This window comes from Mirounga leonina, unplaced genomic scaffold (assembly GCF_011800145.1).
Source record: "Mirounga leonina isolate KUSES-001 unplaced genomic scaffold, KU_Mleo_1.0 Mir_418, whole genome shotgun sequence".
NCBI classification, from domain to species: domain Eukaryota; kingdom Metazoa; phylum Chordata; class Mammalia; order Carnivora; family Phocidae; genus Mirounga; species Mirounga leonina.
The window spans coordinates 14345771-14366762 of NW_023270739.1; the positions used below are offsets into that span (position 1 = coordinate 14345771).

Sequence of the window (20992 nt, forward strand, 5' to 3'; positions counted from 1 at the left end):
TCTCCCATTAAGACAGGGGCCTGGTAAATAGCAACTCAAACAGATTAGCCAAATAAGACTTCTCTACATTGCTTAGGTAAAAATTCAGAACAAAATCATTAATTGACATTTCCCTGCATGAGAAGTGTAAAAGTCCCTGATTTTCCAAGGCATTTTAAATAAGCAAAGAAAAAAAGGAAGATGGAGCAGGCTAAATAAACAAACATGACTCTGTAAAGCTTACTTCTTTAAGAACACATTTTATTTTTTTATGATATATATATTTTTAGTTTTTTAAGTAATCTCTCCATCCAACCTGGGGCTCAAACTCATGACCCCAAGATGCTCTACTGACTGAGCCAGCCAGGCACCCCTCAAGCTTACTTCTTTCATCTACCCATGCACGAGGCCTCCTGTAAGTTATTTAGGATTTAGTTTCCATGTTCTTGACACATAACAAGCTTTATGATATGAATATTATAGACTTTTAATTTTAAAAACCATTTCATCCCACTAGCTTTTATACCCATTTCATATTAGCTTGGAAGACTGTTTTGGTGATGTATTTAATATTAACTTTTATTAAAACAAAAATCTGTGCTGATGGGAGATAATGGTTGGAAACATTGTGAACAGGCACTAAAAAAGTTTTTGTAAAAATCCAATTTTAATCTCAAGAGTCAAAAAGAGTCCCCAAACTTACCAGCCCCGACTGTACATTTCCCTCCTGCCTACCATCAGCTGTAGGGGGCGGAAGGCAGAGCTTAGGATCAGTAGAGCAGGATGCCTGGGATGCGGAAGGGGGTGCAGTGGAGGAAGGTGAAGAAGGAGGCATGGCACTGTGGCTGGCCCTTGGCAGTGTGGCAGGTGCACATGACGGCTTGGGGACTGAAGGGAGAACACGTGGACACCAGCAACAGTGGAGACCAGACGGCATCACCCTGACCGTCTGTACAAAAGGTCTAACGTGAGAGGCTGGTAAACACAGCCAGTATTCATGAACTTGCATTATGGCAGAGGCTCCTCCTTCAATAGAAGGCACTGTTGAGGGGGGGAAACAATTTGGTAATAATAATAGCCATTCACATCAAAGGATCAATATAAGCTTCAGGTAACAAGCGTTACTCTCTAGTTGCTCTCAAAGAGCACAGGCTGACTTGCTGGCTTAAAAGGGTTAACTAATAAATGCAGCCAGATGTTCTTCCGGAAAAATAACATGACCATTTTTAATCTCAGCCTCAATTTTATCTGCAAGTACTTGACACAGACAGTGATAGAACACGGTCACTGGCTGTCTAAATGGAAACTACCCACTTCCTAACCAAACCCCCAACATATCTACTAGAAGAAAGAAAATGCACTGTCATGCTGAAAAGCCACATACTCCCTCCACCAATGTGTAATCTGTTCTGTACTGAAATTCTGGATCACACCAGATTCTTACAGTTCAAACTGGAAGTCAAATTGTATCAACCAGTGTACAGATTTTACAAAGAAAGCTGAGTGAGCCTGAACACTTAACTCTATAAAGTAAAATCAGTAAGACACAGGCAACTAAAGCATTCGACTGACCCCAGAACTAAACATGGTGTTTTAAAATTTTAATCCAACTTAAAACTGAAATTGCTGTCCATAAGGTCCAAGTTAAGTGGTTTCCCACCTGTAATATAAGATAGGTAGTAGGGCGCCTGGGTGGCTCAGTTGGTTGAGTGACTGCCTTCGGCTCAGGTCATGATCGGGAGTCCCTGGATCGAGTCCCATATCGGGCTCCTTGCTTAGCAGGGGGTCTGCTTCTCCCTCTGATCCTCCCCCCTCTCATGTGCGCTCTCTCTCTCATTCTCTCTCTCAAATAAATAAAGAAAATATTAAAAAAAAAAAAAAAGATAGGTAGTAAAAAACAGCTCCCCCAGGCAGGGTCAGGAAGGAGCATACAGATGGGTAAGGAGAGAAGGAGAAAAATGCCCCCTATTCTCCTCCAATTATGAGTGCTAGAAATAGTGACCACCAACTGTAGTAGCTGATAAAGAACAGGAGTTCTTAAACTTTTAGCCTCAGGATCCCTTTAAAACCTTAAATTATTTAGGACCCCGAAGAGCTTTGGTTAATGTGAGGTTTATTTATCAATTTTAGTAAATTAGAAATTAAAACTAAGAAAGAAATTTTAATATTAAAACATTCTAAGTTATTAAAATATTAAATACCTTAAGTATTACTGTTAAACATAATTTATTAACAATAATCTTTTAATAAGTGGGAAGAGTGGCATTATATCTTTGTAATTCTCTTTACTGTCTGTCTTAATAGAAGACTGCTGCTATCTTTTCTGCATTCAGTCTATTACAACCTGTCTGGAAAATTCTGTGGTAGACCTGCGAAAGAATTATAATGAAAAAGCATCTTAGTACTATGGAAATAATTCTGACTTCAAGGCCTTCCTCTTAGGGCCTCAGGAGGCCCCCAGAGGAATGCAGACCACACTTTGAGAACCACTGCTATAGGACTTAAGTGTAATTACACAACACCTCACACCTGCAGGTGTCTGCCAGCCTTACACACTGGATATTCTTCCATTTCTTCCATCTGCCTCTTTCGGGAACGCCTCTGCCCCACCCCACCCCTAGCGAAACACTGCTCCAGACTCACCTCTGAAAAGGCACAATACCAAAAGTAATTCAAGTGTATTAGATTTCTTTAAAATTAGAATAATCTTTATGTTGCCTTCCCCCCATACAGGACTCCTATCCACTGGACACAGACATGCACTAGTTTTTACCATTATACATTAGCTCTGGTGTTGAACTGACCTGGGTTAAATAAAATACTTGCTCTACCACTCTCTAAGCTAGGTGACATGAGCTAATCACCTAATCCTTAGGAGTCAGCTTTTTCATTTTGTAAAATGAAGTTAACCTACCGTTGTACTTCACCAGCCTTCACAGTGGCTAGTAGGAAAAATCTCTTTAGGTTACTAACTCTCCCCTTCCTAAAGAAGGGAAATTGCATGGTCAAAAAGCTCCTGCAGAGTTCAACAGATTCCCCTGCACCTCCCTGCACCACACCTCACCCGAAATGCCCTCTTCCCATCAAATCCTGATACAGTACATAAACCATTATGTTAAATTATTTTTATTCAATGTACACAAACACATCCCTTCCAAAGCATTCCTTTAGGGCTGGGGGACGGGGGGTTCTTTTATCAACATTCTAAGACTCCAATACAATGCCCGTTTCTTCCATTAGGTCTCCCTAAAGTTCCCGAACATTCTCCTTTTGTTCCTTGGCACTCCATTAACACATTACCATATCCTTATACGAAGGAGGCAGAGGGAGACTTCACCACAGTAGTAAATGTGAAGACAGACCTAAGAAGTTGCACTGGCCGCTTTGATAATGGAGGAATACAGGTGCCTCCAAAAACTGAACCAGGCAAGAAAACAGATTCTCCCCTCAGAGCCTCAGCAGAACCAGCCCTGCTGAAACCTTGATTTTAGCCCAGAGAAACAGATTTGAGACTTTCAACCTCTAGAGCTGTAAAACAGTACATTTCTGTTGTTTTAAGCCACAAAAAGTTTGGCAATTTGTTAGAGCAACAAAAGGACACCAATACACACTCTGAAATATAAATTCCACGAGAGGTGGTCAATTTTCTGCCCACCACTTTTTCCCCAGTGCCTACAGCAGTGTCTGGTACAGCAAGCACTCAAGCAATTGTCGAGTAAATTAACAAGTGCCAATTCCAACTGCTTGCTAACAGAGTCTGCCAAACAAAGGCAAAAGCATGAGGAAATCATATCCTGACTTAAAGTGCACAAACCATGACAGAGATGTCACCACTGAAGGAGGTGGCAGCACAGAATTTCTGACCCTGAGAGTGAGGCACTAACATGCGTGCCCACGAGCCAGACACTGTGCTAGATGCTTTATATATATGATCCCATTTGATCCTCACAACAGTCTTCCCAGCAAATGTCATTTCCATCTCATAAATGAGATCCTTAGAGACGAAGAAATTTGCCCAATGTGTCAAGAATTGAACCCTGGAGTAAATGATTACAAAGCTCCTGCTTTTCTCACAATACCATACCTAGTAACTCACATTTCAAAGAACAGTTGACCCTTGGAACATCATGGGTTTGAAACGTAATCCACTTACACAAATTTTTTTCAATAAATATGCTACTATAAACGTATTTTCTCTTCCTTATGATTTTTAAATTTTATTTATTGATTGAGAGAGAGAGTGCACTCGTAAGAGAGAACAGAGGATGAGCATAGGGGGAGGGAGAGAATCTCAAGCCAACTCAGCACTGGGCGCAAGCCTGACAAAGAGCTCAATCTCACAACCCTGAGATCATGACCTGAGCCGAAATCAAGAGTCTGACGCTTAAACCAACCAAGCCACCCAGGCGCCCCATTCCTTATGATTTTAATATTTTTTCTCTAGCTTCCTTTATGGTAAGAATATAGTATATAATACATATACAAAATAGGTTTCAATTGACTCTTTATGTTCATGGTAAGGCTTCTGGTCAACAGCAGGCTATTAAGTTTGGGGAGAGTCAAAAGTTACACTGAATTTTTGACTGTGCAGCAGGGATGGTGTCCCTAACCCCGACTGTTCAAGAGTCAACTGTACTTGTCACATAGATTTTCTAATTTTATCCTTATTGTAAACTTAAGAGACAGGTATTATTCCCACTTAGCAAGTCAAAAACCAAAGGTTGAAAGGTTTAGTAACTTGCCCAAAGTCTCTAGGATGTTAGTCAGGATTTGATGCCAGGTGCTTTGATCAGAAAAGTGGTTCTGTTACACAATAAAGTTCTAGTTAAAAATTTTTCTGCAATATTCTTCTAAAATTCAAATGATTTTATTAAACCTGTGAAATTTAAGCCACTCTCATTATATTACTAGAAAAACAGTAGATCTGCAGGTTGGCTCATAACCTATCTCTGTAATTGTCTATCGGTCAATTCTTTTTTCTTCAAAGTAAGCAGTCACTTTAATTTCAAAGTGATGAGGCAACTGAGGTGTCACAATAACCAGTAAAAATACAGACAAGTGGTCATGATTTATATGTTAAAAGCTATAACTTTAGGGCGCCTGGGTGGCTCAGTCAGTTAAATATCTGCCTTTGGCTCAGGTCATGATCCCAGGGTCCTGGGATTGAGTCCCACCATCGGGCTCCCTGCTCAGTGGGGAATCTGCTTCTCCCTCCCCCTTTGTTCCTCCTCCCCACTCGTTCTCTCTCTCTCAAATAAATAAAAATCTTTAAAAAAAATTTTAAAAAGCTACAACTTTAGGGAAGGCCCCCAAAACTACCATCCCCCTAAACCTGTACATGCTCTATTAATGCTTTTAGTCAAGTCTCCAATACTCTCAGTAAAGAGACAGGCACTTAACAGAGCCATCTGGTGATGAGTAAAAAAGGGAGGCAGGATCCTGTTGCTACTAAGAAATTATTTTCCTCTAATGGCAAATCTCTGGAAAACCCAGGAACTTGGTTGGGAAAGACAGGCTAAAGTGAGGATCAGCAAGACCAAATGATACTCCCATGGACTGCTAAATAAATCAAAGAGTGGTAGACACCAGGAGGGTTAGTATTCCTTCACATGAAAATGGGGAAGGAATGGCTACTTCAGAAAACAACTTAACATTCATGAGAAATTTCTATTTTGGCTAAAAACCTCAACTATTACTGAAGAAACTTCTCCACCGCATACATTAAGATTACTCCTGTCAATCTTGATGTCATTTATTTAGTCTTTGGACTTCCCTTCCCTGCACCACACTAGACTTAGTAGGAAAACTTGTTACTTCTATGCAAAACAGATACTTATCCATTTGCCAAATCATGCCTAATGGCAAAATCTACTACTACCAAAGATTAAGTTCCTATAGGGATCAAGAAAAGCAGCCTACAGGCGCCTGGCTGGCTACACAGTCAATACAGCATGCAACTCTTGATCTCTGGGTCCTGAGTTTGAGCCCCACATAGGGAATGGAGCCTATTTAAAAAAAAAGGGGGGGGGGCGCCTGGGTGGCTCAGTTGGTTAAGCGACTACCTTTGGCTCAGGTCATGATCCTGGAGTCCCGGGATCGAGTCCCACATCTGGCTCCCTGCTCGGCAGGGAGTCTGCTTCTCCCTCTCCCACTCCCTGTTTGTGTTCCCTCTCTCACTGTGTCTTTCTCTGTCAAATAAATAAATAAATAAATAAAATCTTTAAAAAATAAATAAATAAAAAGAAGAAGAAGAAAGAAAAACAGCTTATTTAGGCATGCTCTATACCTTCAAAACTGTTTTCTTAAAGACCCAAATTTTTGGCATAACCTCAAAATAAGGTTGTAATTTATAACCTTAAAACAACTGCAAGCAACAAAAAGAAAAAAAAAGCTTTTATGGTTAAGTAAAGAACATTTAGGTAAGTTAATTACATATCTCAGTTAAAGAGAGATCATTTCCAGGCATTGAAAGCCTGAATAAGAAACACAAAATTGAACTGGGAATATTCAAGGCTGTTACATAATGAAACACCACTGATTCTGAAGGTCACTCTGTGCACTAGCAGAAATTACAAGTGTTTGGACACTAGAGGCTAGAGAAGAAATCAACCAACTAGATAAAGACTGTAACTGGTTTTGTGTTTGAAATAATCTGACAAAAGTATCATCTACCTCTGAGGATACTAATAGATAAGGTAATTCAGTTTTTGCCCAGTTTAACATTCAAATGGAAGTTTTCAAAAAAAAAAATCTCATGATTCTCTGGAGCCATAACTTCTCACAATTCCATGTATTTGGCCTCCATATTCCCCTGGCCAGAATCCCTTTCCTATCTTTGACCAAACCCTACTCACCTTTCAGCATGCACTTAATTGATGCCTCCCCTAATAAAAGTAGAACGTCTCTACAGTAGATAAGTCTAATCACAGGAGAAATTATTTAGAATATGGATACCCACTCATTAATCTTACTTAGTCCTCCTTGCAATGAAGCATGACATCTGGATTTTTTTTATAGTATTAACATTGCTTATTCACTGCCCTACGGATAAGGTCTTTCTTGACCATTTTTTTTCCCCCACTCTTCCCCCCAACCTTGTCAGGAGCCCCATTTGTCCGGAGCCCCATACAGGTTCCCTGTAACAGAGAAAGCAATGCACTATCACAGAGCATCACAAAACTAATTTTTTTATAAATTATCAAATGCCTCTTATGAAATTCAGAGCTGATTTTTATTGATAAAGTCTTAAAGGGCATTCAAAAAAATCTTCCACAACATGCCAGTGAATAATTTTTAATTACAGAAGATTGTGACAATGTTATAAACTACCAAAAAAAATACACTGCACAGTAAAACAATTTCTGGTGTTTTTGAAAATACTTTTTCACTTTACATGAAATACAATTATTTGCTTCTGCTTGATTTTACTCTCCATTTTGAGATACTTTAGAAAAGTCACAAAATGCATCCTATACTAAGAACAAAAATTCCTAGTATGAGTTTGTGATCATGGCCTCTGAAATTTCAAAAGTTGCCACAATATTTTTCCAGTCCTGTAAACTCAAAGATATAACTCCTTGTTTCCTGCCATGAGAACTGGGATCATTTCCCTCACCCACTTGGTTAATATTAATCGGCTCTAATATCGGCAGCCTGTCTTGGTCAAGCCTTATTCTCGCAAAACCATCCCTTATAATGAAAGAAACATAAAATATATTCTCCACAGTACGAGAAAAAGAGTTTGGATCAATCACAAACTCAAAATAGGACACGGGAGTATCAGGATACTTTAGAAAGTAAGTTTGCAACAATCCCAAGATTCTTTCTACTTCTTTTTCTGTTGCTTCTTGATTATTACTCATGTCCAACTTCCTCAGTTTTGTAGGCATATCCCCATTTTCTTCCATTTTGTGAGCTTTTTTGTGGTGTTCAAGTCGGGGCTTTGGTGCAGGTTTGGATTTGAATGAACCAAAAATAAAGTGGAATGTTTCAGCTTGCAATATCCAGGATGTTGCTTCCTTCTGTACGGTCTCCCAGAAGGAAAGAGCTATATTATCATCACAGCCACTCAATTCATCATGTTCATCATCTTCCATCCAGTCTAGACCCACAAATATAAACAGAAAGTCACAAAACGCTACTTGATTAAAAAAGCTCATATCACAGTTTAGTTGCTTTGCTTTTTCTTTACCCAAATTAGAAGCCAAAACAAGAAACTGGGCATCGAGAGCTGCTTCTCTTGTTCGGCTCACTTCATCAAACAGGACGTCGGCTTCTTCGAGAGCGTCGGTTAACGAGTCGCTCGCGGGGTTCACAATGTCATCACGGTTCTGCTGGACGTTATGGATGAGCTGCCGGTACTGCTTGCGGATTTTCCGGCATTTCTCCTCGTCATCCGTAAGCCCTAGGAGGTGGGGGTCTAGGTCGGCCTCCCCACAGCTGAGGTCGTCAGAGCAGCCATCAGCCCCCACCACCACTTCCACCTTCATCGGTTCTTCCCCATCATCCGCCTGCTTCACAGAGTACGCGCTAGCAGCGATGGTCCCCTCTGGCTCCTCTCCTTTCTCTACGCCTCTCCCCAGGGAACCTTTCTCAGCAGACATTTCGGCGACCAGCGCACTCGGTGGACACTCAGCTAACGGCCTTCGCAACGTTTCCGACAACAGCGGAAACTGAAGGCGGTCTGTCGAAGCCGAGGATGTCGCCCATGCGCACTGGCCCGCCCCCAGCTCGCTCCACCTCCCGGCGGCCCCGCCCCGCGGAGCCCAGACCCAGCGCGTTCGAACCCACCGCACCCACCTGCCTGCGGCGCACAGAATGCGCGCAATAATGGGTCCCCTCTCCATGTTGGAATAATACCTGCTCAAGTGATAGCTATTATTTATTTTAGCCGTTACTGACAGTGTCATCTAGCTTTCTAAGAAATACCTGGAAAACCTTACGCCAAAATTGGGGGGGGGGGGGTTGGGCGCCAAAGGTCCTGCGCTTTAAAACATTTGCCATCACACACTGCAGTTAGGTCAACCTATGTTTTTCGTTCTTACTATGATTAAAAGGTAGGGTCTCTGGGGTTCTGTTTTTTGAAAACTAAATCTGGCTACGTTGTAAACTGCCCATAAAGCCAAGCATCGCGAGTTGCAGAACGTCCACCACAAATAGGTGGAATTCTCAGGGTTCATTTGCTAGGTGGCTATTTGGACTACATTCTTCATTATACAAATGCATATCAGGTTAATTACCTTCACAGACCCTCAAAAGCCAGACCCCTTCCAACCAACGGAAGAGGCAGACGCCAGGCAAGTGTCTGAGCTAGCGCAGGGGCAAAGGTGGGGGGAATGTCGGGCATTACCCAAGTGACCTTCGGTTCCCCCCCACCCAAGGGTGGAAGAATAAAGTGGGTACAGTCTCTGCAAAAGAGCGGTTTATCTGGAAGCTTGCCAAAAGCTAAAGGCCACAAACTCTGAATGGAGATCAATCTCAACCCTTAAAGGTGATTAAAGAAGATTTTAAACACAATCCGATACAAAGATATGAAAGTGAATGCTGTAAATCAATTGACTACATTGGAAAATTCACCCACTAGTTCACTGGAAACTCACGTACAGTTGGGAGAAAGGGCTTAGCTCATCAGTTTCACAAGGAGCAAAGTATATACAACAATAAGGAATACATTTTGTTTTTAAAGAGAACAAAAAAAGTGCACTCTCAACCCACAAGATCAAAAGCTTTTCACTTCAACACGTGCCCCTTTGCGGGGGGGGGGGGGGGGACCACACCACAGACGGGACACCACACTGTGCCACCTGTCAATTCAGGTTTCAAGGCACCAAGGAAGTAAATTAGCCTTACATTCCTTCCTATGAATCTAGACTAGTTCATTTTTTTTTAAAGATTATTTATTTATTTTAGAGAGAGAGAGAGGAGCAGAGGGAGAGGGACAAGCAGACTCCACGCTGAGCCCCATGCAGGGCCCACAACCCTGAGATCACAACCTGAGCCAAAATCAAGAGTTGGAAGCTCAAATGACTGAGCCACCCAGGTGCCCCCCACCATAATTTTCTTAAGTAGAGGTATAATTCAGGGGAAAAAATATGCTTTTTCCAAAAACACTAGGCATTATGGTTATTCATGCATATATATTACCCTGCTATATTAGACTGAACTTCTCTAAAGCAAGAATCTGGTGTAAAATCTTCCAAGCAAAGCTGTTTTCACAAGGATACATTTGAGTATGCACATTGGAATGTATAAATGAATGTAGATGAGAAACTTTGTTCCAGTACCTACTACAAGTTATTTGGCACAAAAGATTACTTTCACAAATTAGTGGGGAAAAAATAGATCCAACAAACTGAAAATAAAAGCTGACTGCTTTTCAGAAAGTCAACCTTAACTCTTCTCTGAAATAAAGAAAAAGCAAGAGAAAAACAAAGGTGGGCTCCAGTATCACCAAACAGCCATATTTTCCTCCCCAAGTCTGGCCAATTACCTTAGATGAAAACACCCAGTTAATTCCAAGTTCCAAAACTAAAAACGTTTCCTTTTATAGTTAACCATATTCTTGAGAGCTTCTGATATCCTTTTCAAATACAATAAAAGCAATTTATAAGGGAACTCCAAAAAATAAGCCAACTTTCCCACACTAAGGTGCCTATTTTCTGCTGTCTTAGAGGAGGGAAAACAGGCAGATACCAATTTGCTCTGTACAGAGCCTTTCATCTAAGAATTTCAAAATGGCTTAGAAAAATAAATAAATTCTCCCAACCTACTTAGAAAGTATTACTAATACCATTTACAGGGATTTCTCAGGAGATAACAGCCCACACAACTTGCTCAGAGCAACAGAACACATCAAGGCAAGCATCATATTATTAAGTACTGATTTCCAGTACTGAATTCATTCATTCTATGCTAGCTAGATCCCTGTCCCTAAGAACCTTGGTAACATGTAACTTAGATCATCCTCAGAAAGTCATACTTGCATTATATTCTGCCTTTTTTTTTTTTAAAGATTTTATTTATTTTTTTGACAGAGAGAGACATAGCGAGAGCAGGAACACAAGCAGGGGGAGTGGGAGAGGGAGAAGCAGGCTGCCCGCAGAGCAGGGAGCCCAATGTGGGACTCGATCCCAGGACCCTGGGATCATGACCTGAGCCGAAGGCAGACACTTAACGACTGAGCCACCCAGGCGTCCTATATTCTGCCTTTTTAACTCTGCCTTTAGAGTACAAGGTTTAAATGTTGCTACAAACTAAAAATCTCGAGTCTAACAATTTTCCTTCATCATTTAAAAAATGGATTTCTATACTTGTGAATCCTGTAATCACTAAATAGCGATTTTCTACCCTGAAGTCCAATTACTCATAATAATTATATAAATGCAGCTTAAAAAGACAGAACAGCAATAACTAATTCAGTTATGCTGGTAGGGGGAGGAGTAAGATGGCGGAGGAGTAGGAGACCTAAATTTCATCTGGTCCCAGGAATTCAGCTAGATAGGCATCAAACCCTTCTGAACACCTACAAACTCAACAGGAGATTGAAGAAAAGAATAGCAGCAACTCTCTGAACAGTTATGCTGGTAAACTTCTCTATGGATTGTAACAGCAAAAATGCACTAGTACTTCAAAGACATCACTGAAGTCTACCATCCTCATTCAGTAAGGCTAGTTCAGGCAACCACGACACACAGCTTGGCCTCCAAGATAATTCAGCTATTCTCCTCCCCCTTTTCCTCTTTCAGGAGTTGCTGCCAAGAACTACATTTCCTTTCTTCTTTTCTTCAGTTCCTTTCTTCCCTACATTTCCTTTCTTCTTTTCTTCAGTTTTTTTAAATTTTATTTTCCAGTCCCTTTGCTGCAAGTTCAAACTCATTCATTCCCAGCTCTTAGGCTCTCTCCCACAATCCCCATCTCACAAACATGAGATGGGTGTCACAGGTTAAACCCTCTCTATGGCCAAATAAAAAAAGAACTCACCTAGGGTCCGTGGGGTTTTTACTGCAGGATTAATCTATAACAAATGGGCACAGAAGAGGCCTCTAAGCCATAGCCAGGGGCTAATCAGGTTTGAATCCCACACTCTAGGAGATATGCTTATCCTGCTATTAGCTACCTCCCTGAACTTTTCTGTTCCTTCTTTCACAGCAGTTTTCTCTCCCCTCATTCTGCCAGGGTATCTATTTAACACTTAGCTCAGAAGAGTCTTACTGATAAAAGTGCTAGTTTGATTTGTTGGAGTAGCAGGATGTTAGGTATATTTTCTCTTTCATCTTAATTTCCTTTAAGGTTATGTTTGTGTGTATGTTTTTGCTTTGGTTAGTGTTTTAACATTTAAGGTAAACTTTGCCATGATCAAGGCAGATACCTATTTTTTTAAATAACCATGGACAGGGGAAGGAGGCAAACCTGGGTTCCAATCTTGACCTATTATTAGTTATTAGGGTTCTCTTAGGTAGGTCGCTTAACTGCTCAGCCTCCGGTTTCCTCATCTGAAATGTGGGACTACTACTACTTACACACCATCAAGCTACTCTAAGTACTGAACGAGAATTACGTGACAGATCTAATAATATTTTCAATTATTAAGTCCTTAGTAAGTCTAAATCAACCCAAAGATAGCAAATGTTTATTAATAAACATTAGAAACTAAACAGAAAAAAGTATACAAACCAGTAGCCTCACTCTTGCATGTTGTTTTATGACAGAAAAATATTTTAAAGGTTAAATCCATAAGGAGCAATACAGGAATATATCCCCTATAACTAATACTGGTGAAAAGAAATTTGCCATATAATGCAATTTAAAAACCTACTAAAGTTTCAACTAATGGAAGTGTATATAGCACTTTGAAGAGGTAAAACTCTGTACTAGATAATCTGAAGCAGGGTCTATGAAGAGTCTGAGGTTCTCATGAGTGGTTCCTTGGATTTCAGCACATTCTTTAAAAAACAACAACAACACAGTATCTAAAAGAGGCTTCAAATAACTGTTCTACTCAAATAACATGGCTTTACTGTCAGTTAAGTAAAAGACAAAATGACAGGCAAGTCCCACAAAATAATGTGGACTCAAGCATTCAAATCCCTTGGAGTACATAAAGCCTCCACCCTCTTTGTGATCCATCTTACACTTCACTGACACCAGAAAACCCAGTGCCGGCTGACTTACCAAGCCTCAAGAACTAACATAAACAAGGGTGTGAGTTGAGAATAGGACCTTTCAAGTTACGAGAGCAATTACCAACTCTTTTAGGACACACCTCAGAAGTCAGCAATGACCAGGAGCATCATTTTGAGAGACTATGGGGAGGAAGGTACTGGATATGTGGTTTTTAAGGTGCCAGCCTTGCAGGAACTCACTCTGAAAGCCTGGGCTCAAATCAAAACTAGTGCTATATTAGTTTTCATTGATTTTCTTCAGAGTCTGAGTTTCCTCCTTTGTAAAATGAGTCTATTGGATGTCTTCTCTGCCACACAGAGTGGTTGTCACTCTTTATAAAAAATCATATACTCGGGGCGCCTGGGTGGCTCAGTTGGTTAGGCGACTGCCTTCGGCTCGGGTCGTGATCCTGGAGTCCCGGGATCGAGTCCTGCATCGGGCTTCCTGCTCAGCAGGGAGTCTGCTTCTCCCTCTGACCTTCCTCCTTCTCATGCTCTCTGTCTCTCATTCTCTCTCTCTCAAATAAATAAATAAAATCTTAAAAAAAAAAATCATATACAAACATTTGTTGACAAATACATCTTTAAATATATACATTGGCCCTGCAGATTTGTGTTACAGAGAGCAAAGACAGCGCCTAGCCCAAAGCTGAGAACACAGGTACTCAATAAATAGTAGCTAAATAAATGTAATGTGACTTCCTTCTCAAATGACCTGGACACACCTGCATAAGACAATGCTGCTGTCATACAGCTCTTTAAAACTGGGAACTGTGTATATGCTGCTTAGAATCTCTCCAGAATATCTTAGGGGTTGGTCTCAGATAGAGCAGTCTACCCTACAAAATCAGACAGCTTGTAGCTAAATACCTCACTTGAAGTGAGTCTCCTCTGGCCCTACCATCATCCATTCATTCAACAAATACTGAATGCAAACTAGGTGTTAAAACACACACACACACACACACACACAAGATACAAAAATAAATCATTTTTGTCCTAAAGGAACACATAATTTAGTAGGCACAAAGGAATGCAGTTCCTCTCAGCAAGCATTTAATGAATGAATGCCATTTGCCAGAGCTATGTTAGAAATACCAAGATTTGCATGGGTTCAGGCCTGAATCATGAGCACACATTCACAATGGGGAGATCAGGCATGTATCCCAATAGCTGTAACACAAAGTCAAGTGCCAGCAAGTATGAGTACAACACCATGAACTTTACAGACAGGCCTGGATTCCATTCCTGGTTCTGCCATTTAACTAGCTGTGTAATCTAGCCATGTTCCTTACATTCCCAAGGCCTCCATTGTCTCATCTGTAAAACTAGATAATACCCCCTTCTGCACAGGACTACTGTGAGAATTTAATCACCTAGGTATCACAGCATTTAGAATCTAATGTATAGCAGAGATTCAATAAATGGTAGTTACTATCATTAATAGGTATGCTCTTTTAAATATTTGCTGAACTCTAATTAATATAGACATGGGATCCTAGGCACAAAGAATAAAACTCACTCTGCACTTTTGATAGTAAGCCAAAAAATTTTATTTGGCAGGATTCCTCCTTTTCCAGAGATAAGAATTCATGAGAAAGAACAGGCAAATCTGGCCTTGTACTCTAACACAGGTAGGCAGTTGGAAAAGTCAGTTTGAGCAGGAAGATAAGTCAGAAACTGGAATAAAGAGCTGAATAACGGAGGGAAATTTTAGGGACTCTAGCTGCAACAGTAGTCCCACTTCCGGTAGGTAAGGGAGCAGAGCAAGAGATAACCAGAAAAGCAGGTGGGCGCCAGGCCCTGGAGGAAACAGAATACCTAGCTAAGGAATGTGCTATGTACCCTGCATGCAGAGCTGGGGGCAGGGAAGGAGCAACCAGAAGATGCCTTGAACATCCAGTCCAGATGGAATGGAAGGGGAGGGAGATCAAAAGTGTGAGGCCTGTTAGAGAGACTGCTGAAGCGGTTTAGGCAAGAGGAAATGAGGACCTGGAACAGCCCCAGCAAAAGTTAATAGAGGCAGTGGGCATGTAAGTCAGGCCCTAGCAAGTGAATAGACAGGAGAGGCCAGAAGCAATCTGAAGCCAGGACCAGCAGAATAGTGAAAGAATAGATGAAGAGCAGAAAGGAGGTTTGTGTTGTCACTTAGTTCAAGTGGGAGGAAGAGACATGGAGTCTCAACATGGATTCACAACTACTAAAAATTTTACTACATATATCAGCCCCAGAGAAATTTATTTGCAGTCCTAACAATCCAGGCCTCTTTTAAATCTCATTAGTCCTTACCCTTTACCTTCTTAGGTCAGCCAGAGTCTGTTCACTTCCCTCATCTTCAAAGCAGTCCTCCCATCCCCCTCAGGCCTTAACCTTCTCTCAGCCAAAGTAGGTACACCCCTAATCTCCCCAGAAGGATGTCAGGGGGAAGAATCAAAAGAAATAAAGTTTTCTGCCAATGTTGGTAGAGTATTAAGAAAGGAAGGGGATGGCTGGAGAGTTATTAAATTACCAATAATTTCCCGATGTTTATTCGGTTAAGAGTCTGGTTTCTGGCTTGAAAGTCAGGCTTGAAAGGGGGAGACCTGCCTTTGTTTTAGTGGCTACCCACACAGCCATGGATCATGGGGCCTGAGCTTCACAGCAACAAGATCACACCTGAGCTCTGCCCACAACTGGCATCCAGGTGAATTATGGAGACAATCAGGCACTGCTTTATGCCTGGCATCTCTCCTACTATTGCCTTGAAGAAATTAAGTCCCCTGTTGCTGGCTTTAGTCTTATCTCCCAAGACCATTATCTCAAACTACTAGTCTTAATTATGTCCTGCACTCAGTAATGCCAATAAATACTTTTCCATTCACTTCCCTTATCCTCTCAATTCACCGAATTCTAATTATTTAGCAACCAATCTTGACCAAACTACCTTATACATTAAAGTAAGTCTCAAATGTGATATTTATCCTAAGAATTACCTGAGGGACTGTGCTTAAAATAAATTAAAAGGCAGATCCTAGGCCCTTCCAGAGGGTTTACTTAAGACCTCAGGTAAGGGGCGCCTAGGTGGCTCAGTCGTTAAGTGTCTGTCTTCGGCTCAGGTCATGATCCCAGGGTCCTGGGATCGAGCCCCGCATGGAGCCCTGCATCAGGTTCCCTGCTCCGCGGGAAGCCTGCTTCTCCCTCTCCCACTCCCCCTGCTTGTGTTCCCTCTCTCGCTGTGTCTCTTTCTGTCAAATAAATAAAATCTTTAAAAAAAAAAAAAGACCTCAGGTAAAGCCCAGGCATGTACCTTTTTTTTTTTTTTAAGATTTTATTTATTTATTTGAGAGAGAGAATGAGAGACAGAGAGCACGAGAGGGAAGAGGGCAGAGGGGGAAGCAGACCCCCCCGCTGAGCAGGGAGCCCGATGTGGGACTCGATCCCGGGACTCCAGGATCATGACCTGAGCCGAAGGCAGTCGCTTAACCAACTGAGCCACCCAGGCGCCCCCAGGCATGTACCTTTAACAAGCACTCCAGGGGATTCTGTGCAGGTGGCCCATACACTGCTTTTTTGAAATACACTTCCTTAAAGCAAGGTAGGCGTTGCTGATGCTCCAGCTACTGTGTTTACTGAGGGGAAAGGGAGACAAAGGAAGAAACAAGAGGAGAAAGGAAAAGCAGGCATTTTGAAGAGCTCCCTCTCCCCCATTTATGTTGCAATTAAAGTATAAAATCTTAACCTTTTTTTTAAGATGTGGACTTTAGGATTATAACACTAATCCTATAAACACTTAATTCTTCACTAAATAAATGCGTTCCTCCACTCTAACCCAACATTCCCTAAAGATTTTCAAAACCCATCATTTAGCCCCAAATGTGGGCAACAGTTGGCTGGAAAGTCACAAACATTTCAAATCAGTAGTCTTTACTTCCATGTGTCTCCTTCCATTTCTTACTACTCATTAGAAAGCAAAAATACATGATACAAAAGAGAGTGGTAAGCTTACTTAAAAGAGATATGCTAGATTTTTTTTTTATTTTAATTATGACTTGGGGGTATACTTTTCAATCTTGGCACTGCACCTCACTAAATGTCTGAAATTAACTACGATCATATGGACTGAAAACATCAGATCATACCAATAAAGTGGATTCAAAGCTTATAAAAACAGTGATTCATTTTACTCCCACTGACTAAAACCAGAACCATCTGTAAAAAGGTCAAATGCCCCTAAAACTTTTTAAGTGCAAATTTATGACACAGGTAGAGAAAACAGAACAGTGAGACAGAAAGTAATATTAATAGACCTTTGTCTCAGGGGCGCCTGGGTGGCTCAGTCGTTAAGCGTCTGCCTTCGGCTTAGGTCATGATCCCAGGGTCCTGGGGTCGAGCCCCGCGTCAGGCTCCCTGCTCCGCGGGCAGCCTGCTTCTCCCTCTCCCACTCCCCCTGCTTGTGTTCCCTCTCTGGCTGTCTTTCTCTGTCAAATAAATAAAAAAACCTAAAAAAAAAAAAAAAATAGACCTTTGTCTCATCTTACTTGCAAACTAAAGGTCTGACTAATACAATACACTTTAAATCACACTAAAAGCCTTTTTATCCTTTGTTTCCCATTAAGTTGCTATTTGTTTTTGAAGCCTATCTGCATTTCCTATTCCATTACCCATCCTTCAAAAATGGCAAATAAGATTCTCTTAGAAGAAAAGGTAGCAAATAAAAATGCAAATTAATTTTCTTGCTCATATGCACATATCTAAGTAGATTTTTACATTTAACGGAGGCCTCAGGTTTACTTCTAAGAAGGCAATGTTCCAGTATGAGTTCCATTTCTTAAAAATTACATGGATACAAACAGATAAGGACAAAAAAGATCATCAGCAAAAATTAAAGCAAATGTATCAAGGTGATGAGATTATGAGGCTTTCTAACCTGGTAGCCAACCACACCCGGTCTGTGTTGGGTATCCTCCTAAACATTCACCCCGCCTCCAAGCATTTTGCCAGTACCATAGCCAGACCCATCCACCCGACCCCACGGTGCACGGTCCTAAGGGAGGGGTGCCATCACGCTTGCCACCAGCCAAAGGAAAGGTTTCTTTCTCTCCTTTCCCTCCACCCAACTGTTAACTCTGGGCCAGAAGAGATACCTGAAGGGAAATGAACTCACTCCTGAAGCTTGCAGATTGCTCTCCCCAGAGCCTGGGGCTCCTGGGTTTCCCTCCCAGAGAATTAAAGAGAAAGATGATAGGGATGGACGAAGATATGCCTTTCCTGATCCCCTTTTCTCAGTACTTCTCCAAAAAACTCACTTTCAGCAGTTTACACTGCTGCTGGATAATTTTAAGTTATCTAGATTGATTAGGAGGGGCTAAGGAAGGCAACGCAGGAGGAAACACATCTCCTGAACACGTGTTTTAAAAGATGAAAAGTTACATATTCCCTACCAAGCTCCCGAGTTCTGAATTTACCCGCCGACTCATCAATTTCCATCGACACGTGAGCTGGCCCCTGTGCGCTTCTTTGTCGTTTTTAAGGACATGCTCCGTGTGGAGGTCCGTTCACATCCACCCCGGCCTTGAAGGAGGGCCGCGAGCACGGCGGGCCCGACCAGCTCATTCCCAGGGCAGGCGGGTAAAGAACGTTAATGCCCCCACCTACCCTCAGGGTTGGACCATGGCCGCCTATCTTTCGCCGCTTCACGAACACCACGGGCACGTCGGTTTCCGAGGTCAGCTGCGAGAGCGCTCTCTCCAGGCCCCTGGCGTCCTCCGCGGCACAAAAGCAGCGAGGGGCGCGGGTCAGGCCCGCCGACCCGGCCGCGGCGGGAAGTGCGCGGCAGGGGCGGGGCTTCCGCGTCCCCAACCACGCGGCCGGGGGAAGCCCGCACGCCGCCCCCGCCGGCCGCCGCCCCTCCGCACACCGGCGCGCGCTGGCCGCGGCGCCTCCGGCCGCCGGAGAGCCGGCCGCGCTCAAGTGCTGGCCGCCTCGCGGGAGCGGGCGCTCCGGATCCTGGTCAACCCCCAATGCACACGGCCTCGCACGGGAGACAGGCAGCTCCGCTTCTATAAAACGCCTCCCGAAGTAATCTGCCTTTGAACTCTGCATCTATACAGAATGCCAAAAGCCAGCTTCCCGGATTTAACCACGAGGCAAAATTAGGAACACTCTGCCCTCTTCGGGGGCTTTCATTTCAGAACCTTGAAGCCATACAGCATCACGCTGCTTGACAGACCGGGAGCTAATGGCCCAATTTTACAAACGGGTGAACTCAGGTAGGTAGTGAGTCACTGATGGAATTAAAAATAGACTCCAGTTACTCTAACATCATCAGGCCCATTCATGAGGCAGAAATCACACCGACACTCAGAAGTGCGGCTGTCTAACAATAATGGCAGCTAGCACTTCTTCGGTGCTTTGCACGTATCGACACTTCATCTCCACAACTGCTCATCTGAAGGAGGTCCCAGCGGGTCCGCTTCACCCGAGTTCAACTGGCCAGAAAGTCCACAGCAGAGCCATGGCTCGAACCCAGGCGGGGCCGTGCGCCCTTCTTCACCGCCACCCAGTACTGCCCGATACAGCGAGACACGCGCTGGGTGCCCTCGCAAGCTGTCCCGGTTCAGAGGCTGGGGCAAGTCACGTGATTCTGAGCCTCGGTTTCCCCAACTGTAAATAGGGAGATACAGACGATTTGCCAGCTCAGGATTTCCGGGGATTAAATGATGCGAACATTTCTTAAGAGCCCTTTTTAAATCGTTATACTCCCTCGTTATACTCGAGGATCTGTCAATCTACTTGTCACATTATCATCCACGTTCCGATACTCGTGCAGTAGGGAACCATACAAACACTCATTTTTTTCCACCTTTCTGCACACTGTCTCTACAGAGAGCTAGCGGAAGGAAGCCACCAGCCGACCGGGGCCGGCCTGTCTCACCCACCCCAGGCTAAGCTTTCACCGACCCACGCGCAACAATAACGCGGCCAAGAAGCTCACCGCCTTAGAAAAGCTTCACCCCCACTCAGACACACCTCAGAACGTCTCCCCTTTCCGCGATCCAAAGCGCACCTGGCAGGCGGCTGCCCCCGTCCCCGGCCTCACAGCCCAGGGGCTCGGAGCTCTGCCCGGTTTCCGTGAACCCACCGCTGGCGTGAACCCGAGCGCCGGGGCACCAGGCTCTTCCCGCGGGCGGCCCCCGCCTTCCGCTCCGAGGCGCTGCGGACTACTGGGGAGCGCGGCGAAAGGGTGGCGGGCTCCCCGCGGCCACCAGAAGCCACGCCCTGCTCGGGCCGGTCGCCAGAGTCAGAATGACAAAGCAGAAATCCACTCCCGTGCAGCCCTGCCGACTACGCCGACGGGCTTTGCGCAGTGGGACCTCCTAATTGGGTGACACCACATCCTCTTCCTGCTCATAGCGCCCCCAACCCGAGAAAAGAGCAAAAACAATGCGAGCAATGTTTGGAACCAGAACCCAAAAGAAGAGTGTTTTAACGAAACAAAACTGGACTATGCCCTAAGGCAGTGACTCCGGAACTTTGCTGCCCATTGTAATCACGAGAGGCCCTTTAAAAATACTGACGCCTGGTTCCCACTCCCAGACATTCTGAGGTAATAGGTATTGGGTGCAACCTGGGCATCTGAGGTGGTGGTGGTTGTTGTTTTTTAATTCCCTGGGTGATTCTAGTGAACAGCAAAGTTTGGGACCCATTGCCCTAAGGTAATAGATTAGTCAGTCTGGCAATTCTCTAAAGGAAATTATCAGGCTTTTAAAAGAAACATCTAACTCATGCCAGGTAATCCTGAAAAGTGACAAATTCTCACCAGCACATAACTTCCCCTATATCCTTCCTCCTTAACCCACTCAGGTTTTGGTTTG

At 43.2% G+C, this 20992-nt stretch overlaps 2 protein-coding genes across 5 annotated transcripts in view; both read right to left on the bottom strand.

The window, feature by feature from the left end:
* The window catches only part of TXNRD1 (thioredoxin reductase 1), a 116474-nt gene that overhangs the window by 46781 nt on the left and 48701 nt on the right, over positions 1–20992 (bottom strand). Inside the window, exon 1 of one of the 4 annotated variants that reach the window (XM_034987687.1) lies at positions 20148–20390. The exons of 1 other annotated variant lie outside the window; for it this stretch is intronic. The gene's annotated coding sequence lies outside the window, so the exon portion shown is untranslated. Of the gene's footprint in view, positions 1–18773; positions 18885–20147; positions 20391–20992 lie in introns of those variants that run through there. 2 more of the 4 variants (XM_034987688.1, XM_034987689.1) reach the window with 2 other exon arrangements.
* EID3 (EP300 interacting inhibitor of differentiation 3) lies at positions 6269–8920 on the bottom strand. The gene has a single exon (XM_034987690.1). The coding sequence runs from the start codon at positions 8886–8888 to the stop codon at positions 7470–7472; it is 1419 nt and encodes a 472-aa protein (XP_034843581.1). The 5' UTR covers positions 8889–8920; the 3' UTR covers positions 6269–7469.

What these genes read in the sequence shown, in the direction of transcription:
- EID3 (XM_034987690.1), bottom strand. Translation starts at nt 8,888, where the DNA reads ATGACACTGTCAGTAACGGCTAAAATAAATAATAGCTATCACTTGAGC.